Raw genomic sequence first — 16,527 nt, forward strand, 5'->3', positions numbered from 1 at the left:
AACTGCCGACCTTCTGATCAGCAACCCTTGGAGTCCTCACTTGCCCATGGGGTTTTTTTGGGAGGGGAGCGCCTAGCCCTGGCACTCACCCCCAAAGCCCTAGCAGCCCGGACCATGTCGTCTTTTATTCAGACGACATGGAGCGTGCTGCCATTCCACACTAGTTCTCTTTAAGTGTGTGGGGTGAACATGTGTAGACAGAAAAAGGGGAGTGGGCAGACAAGCAGGCACCTTGAGTTCAGCATCTCCAGAGGAACCAGCGTCACTTCAGATCTTCCAACAATGAAAGGAGAAGTCTCAAAGTGGATTCTTGTGGGAACGTATCTCTGTAATTTGAGCAATTCATTCATGCTGGTGGTTGATTTCCTTTATGTAGATTATCAGTGGTTGCCAGCTGCCTCCAAGCAACCTCTCCAAGAGTAATAAGGCTGATCCTGTAGTCAAGATAGAGATTCATGGAGTTCCTGGAGATACGAATAAACAGCAGACTTCTGTCATAAAGAACAATGGTAAGTCTAATACACCTGAACTTGGGTAAGATGTTCAGCGGAGCTCTGTTCAAAAACGCATGTCCAACAACTAGATTTCCCCTCCTGTTTCTTGCAGCTTTGAATCCTAGATGGAATGAAACATTCACGTTTAACATCAATGTTCCCGATCTTGCCTTAATACGCTTTGTTTTAGAAGATCAGATGGCACTAACTGCAAATGACTTCCTCGGTCAATTTACTTTGCCAGTTATGAGCCTGAATAAAGGTAAGATTAAGCAGGGATGGGAGGAGTCAGCATGCACACACACAATATTTGTGCATGCATAGGTTTCCCCGTTCATTGTGGAGTTTGAGACAATTTTGCACATGTGGTCCCTCTGCGCTGATACAGCTGCCCTATTGCTGGAGTGGCTGCAGAGCTCTAGATTGTGGCAAAATAACTTGATTACAGTTTTGTACAGAGGAATTAAATTAGCCAAATCAGCCATAGACAAAGGCAGCCTTTAAATCAATATAGTCATTTTAGGAGAATTTAAAAGTTTGTGCGATAGAAATCCATCAAACGGGTTCATACTTGTTTTGTGGCTACAATATTTATTTATTTAAAAAAAACTCCCACATAAAATCAGTTTATAAAATATTTCTTTGAGTTTAATATTATATCCACAACCCAATGAAATATCCATAGAATTATTAAGCTGTATTTCAGGCTACATGAACCGTCTTGAAATATTTAGTCTCTAACAAGACAACAAAGTCTATGTGCTGTCAGACTAAATCTAGCAATGCTATTATGGAAGAGGAAGATGTCTATTTATCAATATCAAGGCACAGGAAAACCACAAATAAAAATGCATTCAAATCTACCAGTATGAAGTTAGCAGTACAAAATAAAGAGAGATTATTACTTTAAATGGCATACAAGGATGATTTTCTGGGAAAGCTAAAGTAAATCTCTACTGTCAAGAGTGCCAAAAGAAACGAAGAAGCAAAATAGTTAGACAACTTTCTTTTTTATTTTGCAAGATCAAAAGAACTTTTCCTTCTATGACAGAAGCAGTGAACATTTTTCAGCTTGAGGGCCATATTCCCTCCTGGGCAACCTTCCAGGGGCCACATGAATGCAAATTTGACCTTATGTGGTCAGCTAGTTTCTACAATGGACCTTGTCCATTCAGACAAGCAAGAGGCATTGTGAGTGTTTAAGAACACATTGCAGCCAGGCAAAAGCACCTGGGAGGCGAACAGGGCCAGTGAGGAGTGTGGATTGAGGAGAGTTCCAAGGACCAGACAGAGAGACCTGGAGGGTCAGCTTTGGCCCTTGTGATGACCCCCACCTCAGAACCATACACTCACCTCTCTCTCTCTCCTTCAGGCAAGCAGAAGGCACCTTCAGAAGATACGTTTCAAGCATTCAATGGGGTTACAAAACAGGGCCACTGGGAGCTGTGTCTGCAGAGCGTTTGTGGCCTGGGGAGAATTGGAGGGCCAGATCTCCATATTATCCAATACACTGTGTGTTCTGCAGGGGACACATAGGTCTCTTAAGAAGCAATCATAGTTGCCGGGAGTGTGGCCAATAAGAATAAGAATAATTTATTATTTATACCCCTCCCATCTGACTGGGTCTCCCCAGCCACTCTGGGTGGCTTCCAACCAAATATCAAAAACAATATGGCGTCAGACATTATAAACTTTCCTACACAGGGCCGCCTTCAGGTGTCTTTTAAAAGTAAAATAGTTTATTGCCTTGACATCTGCTGGAAGGGCGTTCCACAGGGCGGGCGCCACTACCAAGAAGGCCCGCTGCCTGGTTCCCTGTAACCTCACTTCTCGCAGTGAGGGAACTGCCAGAAGGCCCTTGGTACTGGATCTCAGTGTCCGGGCAGAATGATGGGGGTGGAGACGCTCCTTCAGCTATACAGGACCGAGGCCATTTAGGGCCTTAAAGGTCAGTGCCAACACTTTGAATTGTGCTCGGAAACGTACTGGGAGCCAATGAAGATCTTTCAGGACCGGTGTTATATGGTCTCGGTGGCCACTCCCAGCCACCAGTCTAGCTGCCGCATTCTGGATTAATTGCAGTTCCCGAATCACCTTCAAAGGTAGCCCCACATAGAGCATAGGCCAAGGGGCTGTAGGATGCTGAGGGTCCACACCCCTGCCATGGGCAGAGCAGGAAGTCCATGGGTGGAGGCCTCTCTAGTGTGGCAGAGTAGGAAGCCCGTACATGGAGGCCTCTCAGAGCTCTCCACTGACATTTCTCATCTAGCAGTGATCCACAGGGCCAGAAAATGGGGTGTGCCATGGGGTGGCAGAGAGAAAAAGCAAATTCTCCACTGGGCATACCCAATTTCTTTGACCAGGCTGCATTAGCTCTCTGGAAGAACCTGGTCTCTTGCTTTTCCACATAGGTAGTTCCCCAAGGATTGTATGAACATGGCTGCACACACAACATGCATTTGAAACACATTGAAAGCGCATAACTGCCCCTTCCCCAAGAATCCTGGGAACTGTAGTTTAACCCTCCCAGGATTACGATTCCTTCCATCCTTAACAAACTACAGAACTGGGGATTTAGGGGCAAAGGAAGCAATGTGCTTTAAAAGCATGGTCTGTATGCATCACATGTGTGGATTTACTTTTTTAAAAATTGGCATGGTTTTTTTTTTTTTTAAGCGCCTTCCTTCATCATATATTATTGGATGTGCATTTTAGATTTAGGACATTGTTTGGGGAAAAAATCTTCTTCCTTCTTGGTTTGTTTCTAGGATACCGCCATGTTCCATTGGTCTCCAAGCTCGGAGTGACCCTCAAGCCCGCCTCGCTCTTCGTATATATCTGGTACTGCTTCCATGTCCTGAGTTAATGTCATCACTACTCCTCCCAGCTGCGTGTTTAATAAAGCAACCATAATCAAAGCAGAAGGCACCCGATTCCTTCACACAGCACACACGTAGCTAAACTATGGAATTTGCTCCCACAAAATGAAGTGACGGCCGCCAGCTTGGATGGCTTTAAAAGGAGACAAGTCATATCTGTGGAGGAATAATAGAACTGAAGAGTTGGAAAAGACCCCGAGGTCCGTCTTGTCCAACCCCCTGCAATGCAGGAATCTCAACTAAAGCATCCATGACAGATGGCCATCCAACCTCAGCTTAAAAACCTCCAATGAAGGAGAGTCCACAGCCTTCTGAGGAAGTCTGTTCTGCTGTTGAACAGCTCTTACTGTCAGAAAGTTCTTTCTGATGGTTAGTTGGAATCTCCTTTCTTGTAACTTGAAGCCATTGGTTTGACCCCTACCCTCCAGAGCAGGAGAAAACAAGGTTGCTCCATCTTCTCATGTGGCAGCCCTTGAGATATTTGAAGCTCCTTATGCCTCCTTCTTTTATTTCTTGTTGGAATTGGTGTCTTCAGTACTTCACCATTAAGAAACTCCCATCCATCTTGAACTTCCTTCTCATTGAGTATGGGATCTCACCCAGTAGTTCCTCAAGCTTTTTGAAACCAGCCTTCTTAAAGTCCAGAGTGCATGTCCAACTACAGTAAGCTTTCCCTTGCCTCTGAATCATGAAACCCAAGAGGACATGGTCACTTCCTCCTAAGGTTCCCAGTACTTTTGCTTCATTGACCAGCTTTTCCCTGTTGGTGAGGACTAGGTCCAAGGCAGATGATCCCCTTGTTGCTTCTTCCACCTTCTGGGAAATGAAATTGCCAGTGAGGATATGGCTACCAATGGCTCTTAGCTATGATGGCTAAGTTCTGCCTCCTCTGTTGGAGGCAGTATTCTTCTGAATGTCAGTTGCTGGGGATCATAAGTGCAGAGTTGTACCCAGGTCCTGCTTGCAGGCTTCCCACAGGCATCTTGATGGCCACTGTGAGAACAGGAAGCTGGACTAGATGGGCCATTGGTTTGATCCAGGAGGGATCTTCTTAAAGGTGCTAGGTAGAGGCTTGCACTAGCACACAGAAGTTAATGAGATGACTTCTGTGACGTAATGGACCGGATTTGCATGATAGCAAATATTTGCACTTATCTATTTATTTTTTAAAAAACTTTTGTGCAAGAGCAAATTCTTTGCAGTGCTTTGTGTCTCTAGCTGCTATTGCATTTGGAGCTCATTTCCAGTGTTTAATCCTCTGCCCTTCAAGGAAAATACCAACACCGCTTTTCAGAATGGTGCTGTGGCAGAGGTATGGTAAAGAATGTTAGCTTCTTAATACACAGTGCCTGCAACAGAACATTGCCACATGTCCTCAGCTGCAAAAAAGGAATTCAGAGTTTTAGCCAAGCTTCCTTCACCTCATGCCTTAGTAGTTGACTAGAAGAGTTTTGCAGCAATTGGCGCACCTAAGTGATGATGATGATGATAAGAATAATAATAATAATTTATACCCCACCCATCTAGCTGGGTTTCCCCAGCCACTCTGGGTGGCTTCCAACAAAATATTAAAATACAATAATCCTTCAGATATTAAATGCTTCCCTAAACAGAGCTGCCTTCAGATGTCTTCTAAAAGACTGGTAGTTGTTTTTTCCTTTGACATCTGGTGGGAGGGCATTCCACAGGGCGGGTACCACTACCGAGAAAGCCCTCTGCCTGGTTCCCTGTAACTTCGCTTCTTGCAGTGAGGGAACCACCAGAAGGCCCTTGGCGCTGGACCTCAGTGTCTGGGCAGAACAATGGGGGTGGAGATACTCCTTCAGGTATACTGGACCGAGGTCGTTTAGGGCTTTAAAGGTCAGTACCAACACTTTGAATTGTGCCCAGAAACGTACTGAAAGCCAATGTAGGTCTTTCAAGACCGGTGTTATGTGGTATTGGCGGCCACACCTAGTCACCAGTCTAGCTGTCGCAGTCTGGATTAGTTGTAGTTTCCGGGTCACCTTCAAAGGTAGCCCCACGTAGAGCGCATTGCAGTAATCCAAGCGGGAGATAACTAGAGCTTAAGAATGAGCTGCAATGTAGCCGCTGAAAAATATCAACACAAGCTTTGTAAATTATTGGTATTGATACCCAGTATTGTGTAATGAAATTGTTCATAGGGGAACAGATAGGGCCAAAGGTGAGGGTGATGGACGGCGGCGGCGGGGGGGGGGGGGGATGTTGCTCATGTGACATCACAAGGTCCTGATATCTCACAAATGCGCATTGTGCCTCCTTCCCTAACTTGGGCAGAAGCTTCCTAGGAGGAGCCAATGGAACATTTAGAGGACTAGCCTAGTCCCGCTAGTCCACTCACCACACGCCACCGCTAGCTACTAGCCACACTAGCTATGATCTACCTCCAGAACAGAGTTAAACTAAGGAATTAGCTCCCAGAAGATGTAGTGAAAGCTGCCAACTTGGATGGCTTTAAAGAGGATCAGGCAAATTCAAAGAGGACCAGGCTACCAGTGGCTACTCATTATGATTTGCATGAACTCCAGTGTTGGAGGCATTTTGCTTCTGAATGCCAGTTGCTGGCTATCACAAACCATGAGAGAGCTGTCGAGCCCAGGTCGTTCTTATTAGCTTCCCATGGGCATCTTGGTTGGCTACTGTGGGAACAGGAGTTGGACTATAACTGACCAGTCAGCTTGAAAGAGCAGGGCTCTTCTTAAGTTCTTAAATATTTACTGGTTAGTTACTGGAGTGTGGGGTGCCTTTGCTGGAAGATAATTGGTTAGCTTACCAAGATGACTGACACCTCAGCGTATCAGGTCAGGGATTTTTATTCTTTCAAGTTTCCAAGCTATGGCAGGTTTTCCTCAGCACACAATAATAGACAAGTTAATTTAATTGGGGTGGGTGTACCTATCTATTCATTATGATGGATATGTGTTGTTATTCGGTTTCTAAACAGTAATTTTATATAGTTTGTGTAATAAAACAAAATCGATGGCAAAAGCATTAGGTAGGTAGAAATGAAATTTCAGTTAGCTTTCAAGGTATTAATCGCCTGGGTGGTAGCATGAGTGAGTTACCATTAGCGTAGCATCACATTTACAGGTGTGATGTATCTGATCCATTTACCACAAGCCTTGTATAAATATTACTGCATTTGTGTTTGTGTGGAATGCATGTGTTGAAATGACCAGCCTCAATAGAGCAATAACGAGAAAAGCAGAGTCAAGACTACAGAACTGCTGGAAAGCAAATGTCTACATTTATCTACAGTAAACCTTAAGGGAACAAATTAAAAACCCAGTCTACTGAGAAGCCTCTGAAATCAATATTTATTGAGCTTTAAGGACAGGAAGTTTGAAAAACAGCCAGAGTGAGCTGCCAAATGCACTTTATTTTTAGAGGGGAAAGTAATTTGCCTTTTCAGCCTCCCAAAGCTGTAATCAGAATTTTGGCCCTGATAATCTTATATTGCTTGTGTGGGTGTGTTTTATAGCCATTTTTTTTTGAAAAAAGCATTAAAATCACAAATTTTCAGAACTATGAAGCATATGAAGGTCTTTGCTTGAATAGATTCGTATTACGCCTTTCATATATTGCACTCAGTGGAGTGGGACGCTAATATCTCCATCCTTTATGGCATCTCTCTCCAAGAGTTGTCCAAAAGGGAAGATAATGCCAGTTGCTTTGTTAGTGCAAAGGGCTCTGAATTAACTCTGTTTCTTGTCCTGAACTCTGTTTCTTTCGCAATGTGTCCTGTTTTCTACTGGTCAACCTGGCTGAGTTTGTTGGTGGGTCTTAAGACATGGATGATTGGCAATCCCTCTGCAATCCCTAACTGGCAACCACTACCCTTCCTTTGAGGCCAGGGCTGGCTAAACTATTTTGGCCCAGGGGCCACATTCAGCCTTTGCCAATCATCCAGGGGCCACATATCAGTTGTGGCTATTGCCACACCACCCTCTCACATGCACCCACCCACAACACATGCAGGCCCGCTAAGAAGGGGTACTGTCTTTTTTTTGCTGCCACAAGCAAATTCACTGGGACCTGGAAAAAATTCCTTGGAGGACCACATCAGCCCCCAAGGAGATGGCTAGTTCCCTGCTCTAACAGCAAATGGGCATAAAAACATGAGAACCTGTTGGATCAGGCCAATGGCCCATCTAGTCCAACATCTTGCTACAACGGTGCCCAACCAGATGTCTCTGGGAAACCCCCAAACAGGACTTGAGCCCAACAGCATTCTCGCTTCTTGCAGTTTCCACTGTGGCAGCCCGGGCTAATGTTAGGGGGCCACCAAGAGACAAGACAGGAATTCAGCATACTGAAAAAAATCCTCTACATATGCGGGTGGCGCTGTGGTTTAAACCACTGAGCCTCTTGGACTTGCCGATCAGAAAGTTAGAATCATAGAATCATAGAATCATAGAGTTGGAAGAGACCACAAGGGCCATCGAGTCCAACCCCCTGCCAAGCAGGAACACCATCAGAGCACTCCTGACATATGGTTGTCAAGCCTCTGCTTAAAGACCTCCAAAGAAGGAGACTCCACCACACTCCTTGGCAGCAAATTCCACTGTCGAACAGCTCTTACTGTCAGGAAGTTCTTCCTAATGTTTAGGTGGAATCTTCTTTCTTGTAGTTTGGATCCATTGCTCCGTGTCCGCTTCTCTGGAGCAGCAGAAAACAACCTTTCTCCCTCCTCTATGTGACATCCTTTTATATATTTGAACATGGCTATCATATCACCCCTTAACCTCCTCTTCTCCAGGCTAAACATGCCCAGCTCTCTTAGCCGTTCCTCATAAGGCATTGTTTCCAGGCCTTTGACCATTTTGGTTGCCCTCCTCTGGACGCGTTCCAGTTTGTCAATGTCCTTCTTGAACTGTGGTGCCCAGTACTGGACACAGTACTCCAGGTGAGGTCTGACCAGAGCAGAATACAGTGGCACTATTACTTCCCTTGATCTAGATGCTATACTCCTATGGATGCAGCCCAGAATTGCATTGGCTTTTTTAGCTGCCGCGTCACACTGTTGGCTCATGTCAAGTTTGTGGTCAACCAAGACTCCTAGATCCTTTTCACATGTACTGCTCTCAAGCCAGGTGTCCCCCATCTTGTATTTGTGCCTCTCATTTTTTTTGCCCAAGTGCAATACTTTACATTTCTCCCTGTTAAAATTCATCTTGTTTGTTTTGGCCCAGTTCTCTAATCTGTCAAGGTCGTTTTGAAGTGTGATCCTGTCCTCTGGGGTGTTAGCCACCCCTCCCAATTTGGTGTCATCTGCAAATTTGATCAGGATGCCCTTGAGTCCATCATCCAAGTCGTTGATAAAGATGTTGAATAAGACCGGGCCCAAGACAGAACCCTGTGGCACCCCACTAGTCACTCTTCTCCAGGATGAAGAGGAACCATTGATGAGCACCCTTTGGGTTCGGTCAGTCAGCCACTTACAAATCCACTGAGTGGTAGCATAGTCAAGACCACATTTTACCAGCTTCTTTACAAGAATATTATGAGGCACCTTGTCAAATGCCTTGCTGAAATCAAGGTAGGCTACATCCACTGCGTTCCCTTCATCTACCAGGCTTGTAATTCTGTCAAAAAACGAGATCAGGTTAGTCTGACATGACTTATTTTTCAGAAATCCATGCTGACTGTTGGTGATCACAGCATTCCTTTCTAGGTGCTCACAGACTGTTTGCTTAATGATCTGCTCCAGAATCTTCCCTGGTATTGATGTCAGACTGACTGGGCGGTAATTATTTGGGTCCTCTCTTTCCCCCTTTTTGAAAATAGGGACAACATTTGCCCTCCTCCAGTCTGCCGGGACTTCGCCTGTTCTCCAGGAATTCTCAAAGATGGCTGCCAGTGGTTCTGAGATCACATCTGCCAGTTCTTTTAATACTCTTGGATGCAGTTCATCTGGCCCTGGAGACTTGAATACATCTAAACTAGCCAAGTATTCTTGTACTATCTCCTTAGTTATTCTGGGCTGTGTTTCCTTTGCTGAATCAAGTTGGTGGTTCGAATCCCCATGATGGGGTGAGCTCCCATTATTCTGTCCCAGCTTCTGCCAACCTAGCAGTTGGAAAGCATGCCAGTGCAAGTAGATAAATAGGTACCGCTGCGGCAGGAAGGTAAACGCCATTTCCATGTGCTCTGGTTTCCATGATGGTGTTCCATTGCACCAGAAGCGGTTTAGTCATGCTGACCACATGACCTGGAAAGCTGTCTCTGGACAAACTCCGGCTCTCTTGGCCTGGAAGCGAGATGAGCAACCCCATAGTCGCCTTTGACTGGATGTAACTGTCCAGGGGTCCTTTACTTTTTTACCTACATATGCAGATAAATGTAGAGGTGAATACGCACAACCTTTCTTGCAAGCACTGCTTGTATATAGTGACTGGTCCAACTTGCCTGACTGGGAGTCAGTGTCTAGTATGGTGTTTCCTTGGTGTTGTGGTAGCAAATATATACAGACATTCACCACTGCTGTGATCAAGGCATGCTTAGAGTGCAACAAGAGTAGGAGACTCTCTCTCTTGCTTGCGCCTTGTGATGAGAGAAGCAGAGAGAGAGTCTTTGTCTCTTGTTGGACTCTAAGCATGCCTTGATCACTGCAGTGGTGAATGTCTGTATATATTTGCTACCAATATGCTTTTATGCCTGTCAAGTAAAACTTCTACACTTGACTGAATCTTTATGGCATCCATGAGTGTTTATTGACTACTGTGTGTACCTTCAACCCCAAATATGCTTCCAAGGAAGGAGCTGTGCTTAGATGTAACTGCTGAGTATGGCTACTGGCACACATGAACAGTGAAAGTGATGCCAGACCCAACCCTTCTAAACTGATGGATTGATCCAACAATTTGCCCATAAGAAACCAGCTGACGTGCTTCACGTAGCGCATGATGGATTGATGGACCTTGCTGCTGCACAAGATGCAGTGCTGGCCACAAGCTTAGATGGCTCCAGAAGGGCATCCGATGAATTCAAGGAAGATCAAGGTCTACAAGTGGCTACAAATCATGATCACTGTGGCATCTTCAGGTTTAGAGGCTGTAGAGCACTGAATACCATCTGGGCTGCAGTAGTGGGGCTATGGTCTCCACCTCCTACTTCTGGTCTTCTGGGAGAAGATGCTGGGTTAGATAGACCATTACAAGTAGCAGCCTGTATGGTGTGGTGGAGCCACCCTCCTGACATTGACATCGCTGCAAGTTACCCAGATGAACTGTGGGGAGGGAGCAGTAAGGTCAGGGCTGCATGAGCACACTGGTTTGAGCAAACCTGCTGCTCCCACCGTTGTGCCTGCAAAGTTCCAACCTTGCAGCTGCCCTAACTTGTTCCATCTCCTTTCCCCTGCCCAAAAAAGCTGCAGTGACACCAGTGTCTGAAGAATAGCTCCGCCCCACCAGATTGATACCTACCAGTCAGATGTTGGTCTAATCCAGTATGGGTCTTGGGTTCTGAGAGTTGCCAAAGCAACACGCAGGCAATTCCATCCCCAGTCTTCAAAAATTCTGCCGGGCATTGTGTGGGAAGCACATTAACCCTCCTCGCTGCCTCCTCCTCCTCCTCGAGATAATCCAGTCTGGGGCTAGATGAGTAGCTTCCCACATGGCTAGCCCACCGAGTCCTCTCAATTGATTTATGATTTGTAGTTATAACCTGCCCTTCAGTGCATGGCCCTAGGATGGGTTACAAAAATATCACAATAAAAGAGAGATGCGGATGAACATGGAAACCATAAAGCAAAACCATAAAATAAACAAACAGCAGTGCAGGCAGAGGGAAGGCACCCACTCAGACTGACGCCTGGGTCAAGAGGTGCATGCTTTGATCAGTCATCATAAAGCATGCACATCTCAGAGTGGGGTCACTCCATAACCGGGGTGGGGATGGAGCACACAGAGAAGACATTCTCATGCACCACCACCTTTGATTATTGCAACAATACTAACTTCATGCCATAGAGAGTTCCACAGTTTTATTCCGTATCAGGTGGCAAAAGTTCTTTCTTTTGCCTGTCCTTTTGACCCTGCTGCCAATTAACTTCGCTGAGTGACCTCCGAGATATAGTATTAGGAGAGCGGGGAGGGGAAATATTGATCTTTCTTCAGTTACTTCCAATTTAACATCCTTATTTAATTGGGCTGAGCAGAACTCCACATAGTTGTTTATGCCATGCTTTTCAGAGCAGGGAGGGATGAGTCTGTCACTTTTGGTTTCTCTCTACTTCTCTGAAGTTCAGCTTTCCACATTTCCACAGTACTTTGCAAACCCTTTTAAAAGAAGTCCTCGTGAAACCTCACCTGCATTTCAGTGTATTTTTCTCCAGTTATACACCGCTTGGTATGCAGTCTTACCTAAAATGTACCACTTTGCAAACAATTCTCTTCTAATATGAAACATATTTTGTTTAGTATTTTCACTGTTATATGCATTTTTATGCACACTTTACTGTATGCAGCCTCTGCATTTTTGTACACATCACTTGGTTGGAAAACTGTATTGCATAAATTGGAGAAGTGCCAATTTCGAAAGATGGGCCCTTATTTCAATTTGTGCTTTGGAAACAGTCAATGAGATAGGTTCGCCGCTAAGTGTAAACTGAAACTTCGCCCACCTACTAGCATGGAGAAGAGCTTTATTAAACATGAGCCCTGAAATTTGGGATTCCCTCTCCGAACTGAAGCCAACGATTTGTAATTGTTTTCTGCCACTTTGTACCACATTTTTTTACCACCACCTCCTACAAAGAAGTACAAAATGCTGGCATCAGTTTGGAGGGGACCCCAGTTTTGGGGGTTCATATTTAATAAAGCTGCTCTTACTTCCCAAGTAAATGGAGTAAATGTCCCAGGAGCAGAAATCTGAGGGTCATGACCCAAGATAGATAGATAGGGAGACTGACAGATATTAGGACCCACCCTCTTCTTGTGACTGTAATTTGTTTTTAACATTGTGTTTTTTAATGGATGCAATGCTCCCTGGGACCTTATGGTGAAACGCAGGTAAGAAACCAAAATGATTGTGTAACTGCTTATGGTTTACTATAGTGCTGTGTTCTTTTTCAAAGCAGAGGAGGAATTTAGAGCAAAAAAGCAGCATCTGGAGGTGTTCAGATCTCCACTCATTGCCTTATCACTCCAAACCTCTCCTCCCCCAAGCCACTGGGTTCAAAATTCTGGTTTGTAAAGGGAAACACGTTTTGAGCCCTGCAGAGAGAAAAGCTGCTAGCAGAATGATTTGGAGCAGGTGTGAAATGGTCAGGAACGGGTTAAACACCCACGCTGCATCTCAGTTCTAAATAACCTGCTCTTGAAGATGCTTTGATGTTTACAAAACAGCACTGGAGGAACACGATGAACCGCATTAGCGTGCAGTGGGTAAGCCTTCGCTGCGATTGCATGCTGGAAAATATCCACACAGGCCTTTTATGCACCTGTGCTAATGGGGACGTTTTTTGTTTTGCAAATGGAGGGCAGTAATTCCATGAAGATAACGAAATGACAATGGACCATGAAAAAGCCATTATAATTTCCTCGTGATTAGCAGCTTGCTATGTGCACTTAGCAACCTCCTCTGTGCTCATGTTCTCCAAAGCAAACACTTCAGTTAATGTGGCAAAACAGTTCACAAGAAAAGAGGGAGAGACGTCCACAGGAATGAGTAACTCACTTGCCTGAGACAGCCTTTGGCAGCCTGGTGCCCTCTGTCCTGTGCTGGCTGGGGCTGATGGGAGCTCTAGTCCCAAAAAAAATCTGGAAACTTAGCTAAGGCTGACTGGGGTTGATGGGAGTTGTGGTCCAAAACATCTGGAGGCTACCATGTTGGTGCATCCTGGCTGGGTCTGATGGGAGATGTAGTCCAGCTATTATGTTGGAGAATGTCAGAAATATCTAGGCAACATGATGGCCATGTAGACAATCTTTATAGAATTCCTTCAAACCATAATAAGTACAAAATGAAATCTTTAGTCTAAAAGTCTCTGAAAATCTTTAAATGAAGAGAGGTACCAGACTTTGTACGATGAATGACAAGCTGTGAAGCTTTGTGTATTCAGCAAATATGATGTCCAACACTGAACAGTGATTCTGGATATTGACTACTGTTTCGTAGAATTCTTCGTCAGCATGGTGGGAGGATATAGAATTGCTTCATAAACCCATCTTATTTCGAATGAATGTATATAAATGAAAATATCAAATTCTGTGGAACAGTGCTCATGTAATAATGTAGTCACTGCTCATGGGATATGTAGTCCAGCTATCATGTTGGAGAAGGCTGGCCTATCACTGTTCAAACTGTAGTATCTTCCAGTGTGCAGTGTTTTCCTGTAGTTAACTGAAAGTTGTTAATGGAATGATAACAGCATCACTACCACCATCACCCTGTGCAATCGAAGGCAGAGCAGATCCTTGCAGCTTGTGGGGTGAAGCTGCCCTGGCTATGTTGGAGGCTGATGCACGAGCTGTCCCTGGCTTCAGCGTTGATCCAGCCAAACTGGAATAATAGAATCCATCTAGTCCAACCCCCTGCAATGCAGGAATCTCAACTAAAGCATCCATGACAGAAGGTACCCAATTCCTTCACACAGCACATATGTAGCTAAACTATGGAATTTGCTTCCACAAAATGAAGTGATGGCCACCAGCTTGGATGGCTTTAAAAGGAGACAAGTCATATCTGTGGAGGAATAATAGAACTGAAGAGTTGGAAGAGACCCCGAGGTCCGTCTTGTCCAACCCCCTGCAATGCAGGAATCTCAACTAAAGCATCCATGGCAGATGGCATCCAACCTCAGCTTAAAAACCTCCAAGGAAGGAGAGTCCACCGCCTTCTGAGGAAGTCTGTTCTGCTGTCGAACAGCTCTTACTGTCAGAAAGTTCTTTCTGATGGTTAGTTGGAATCTCCTTTCTTGTAACTTGAAGCCACTGGTTTGGGTCCTGTCCTCTGGAGCAGGAGAAAACAAGCTTGCTCCATTTCCCATGTGATAGCCCTTGAGATATTTGAAAATTTCTATCATTTCCCATTTCAATCTTCTCTTTTCCAGGCTAAACATAACCAGCTCCTTCAACTGTTCCTCATAAGGTTTGGCTTCTAGACCCTTGACCATCTTGGTTGCCCTCCTCTACACATGTTCCAGCTTGTCAACATCCTTCCTGGTGCATAGAATTGGATGCAGTCTTCCAGGTTTGGTCTGACCAAGGCAGAATGATCTGGGAGTTTATGAATGCAAAAATAAAGCTGCATGACCTGCCTGTACCAAGGACTTTCTTAAATATATATTTATGTATTGCTTCGGATAACACTGTAGCTATTGACCTCACAAACAACAAGGCTGCGGTGGTAAACTGCCCCCCCCATTCCAATGTAGGACATTTTTAGCACACACTTTCAGTTCTACCACTTTCCCATTAAGCTGTGAGGAGGTTAAGATGGGATCGGCATATCTGTTTGATCCAGTCACACTTCTGGGTCAAGCCCGCCTGACCCAGCCTCGAGGCCAGGTCAGTCACACTTACCGATTGCATCTCCTGCTTCTTGTAGGTCAGCTCTGTGGCTCAGAAGGAAAATGGGAGGCCTGCTGCTGTGCATCTCAAATTCTGACATTCCGGTCCAGGAAAAGGAGCACAGCACTCTCGCTATCTCAGAAGGTCAACACAGGGTGAAGAAGAAGGGAAAGCAGGAGACTCTGTGGATGTTGGTGCATTTGTTGGTAGCTAGCATTTCTTGTAATTACTGACAGACAAGGAAAATAAAATACACTTTGTCAAAGGAGTGGGGAAACAGATTTTGGTGGCGACCTAGATTATTATTATTATTATTTATTCAATTTATATTCCGCTCTATATCAAAAGATCCCAGGTTGGTGTACAACATTAAAAACACATTACAGAACATCAATGATAAAAAACATAATAAAAGCATACAGGCAGACAGCCTAATAATAAAAGTCATTTCACAGGCCCTAGATTATTTAATAGCCATAAAAGGTAAAGGTAAAGGGACCCCTGACCATTAGGTCCAGTAGTGGCCGACTCTGGGGTTGTGGCGCTCATCTTGCTTTATTGGCCAAGGGAGCCGGCATACAGCTTCTGGGTCATATGGCCAGCATGACAAAGCCGCTTCTGGAGAACCAGAGCAGCTCACAGAAATGCCGTTTACCTTCCCGCCAGAGCAGTACCTATTTATCTACTTGCACTTTGACGTGCTTTCAAACTGCTAGGTTGGCAGGAACAGGGACCGAACAACGGGAGCTCACCCTGTTGCGGGGATTCGAACCGCCGACCTTCTGATCGGCAAGACCTAGGCTCTGTGGTTTAACCCACAGCACCACCCATGTCCCTCATTTATTAGCCGTAGGCCTGGGTAAATAGGAATGTTTTTGCCTGGTGCCTAAAGCCATGTAATGATGGTGCCAGGTGAGTGTCTCTGAGGAAAGCATTCCATAATCGGGAAGCTACCACAGAAAAGGCCTGTTCTCACCCTCTGGATTGTTACCTTTTCTATATTCTGCGGGCCAGGTTTGACAGAGATGTCCACCTGTCAGTCACCTGACTTCATGGAGAAATCAAACTGTGCAGGCAGAAACACAGCACTTTGCAAGTGCTGGCCATCAGCTGATCACCAGTGTCTGCAAACCCCATTTTTGACTGAGCCCTGCCTTTACCTGCTCCACATCTGGCATTATATATGACATCAGTTGCATCACAGGTGGATGAGGCTTGGCCAGTACAACCCAAATGGGGACTCCTGGGGAGCCTAATTGGGCCTGTGGCCTTATGGGGTTCAGAATACGGGACTAACATGCCCCCCAACCATTAATCTGGGTCTTGCAACAACCTCTGGACAGAGAAACAGAGAGCAAGTATGGTATAGTGGTTAAGAGCGGTAGACTCATAATCTGGTGAACCCGGTTCGCTTCCCCGCTCCTCCACATGCATCTGCTGGGTGACCTTGGGCCAGTCACACTTCTTTGAAGTCTCTCAGCCTCACTCACCTCACAGAGTGTTTGTTGTTGGGGAGGAAGGGAAAGGAGATTGTTAGCCGCTTTGAGACTCCTTAGGGTAGTGATAAAGCGGGATATCAAATCCAAACTCTTCTCTTCTTCTGCAGGAAACTGAGCCCCT

At 45.2% G+C, this 16,527-nt stretch overlaps 1 protein-coding gene across 1 annotated transcript in view; it reads left to right on the forward strand.

Moving 5' to 3' along the window:
- LOC308486264 (1-phosphatidylinositol 4,5-bisphosphate phosphodiesterase zeta-1-like) overlaps nucleotides 1–3,412 on the forward strand; it is a 49,198-nt gene extending 45,786 nt beyond the window's left edge. Inside the window, exons 11-13 of the mRNA XM_081022874.1 lie at nucleotides 377–509; nucleotides 607–756; nucleotides 3,263–3,412. Coding sequence (XP_080879000.1) covers nucleotides 377–509; nucleotides 607–756; nucleotides 3,263–3,360 — 381 coding nt within the window. The 3' untranslated portion in view covers nucleotides 3,361–3,412. The remainder of the gene's footprint in view (nucleotides 1–376; nucleotides 510–606; nucleotides 757–3,262) is intronic.
- The last annotated feature ends 13,115 nt before the right edge of the window (nucleotides 3,413–16,527 follow it).

Source organism: Podarcis pityusensis, assembly GCF_964106645.2.
Source record: "Podarcis pityusensis genome assembly, chromosome: 10".
NCBI classification, from domain to species: Eukaryota; Metazoa; Chordata; class Lepidosauria; order Squamata; family Lacertidae; genus Podarcis; species Podarcis pityusensis.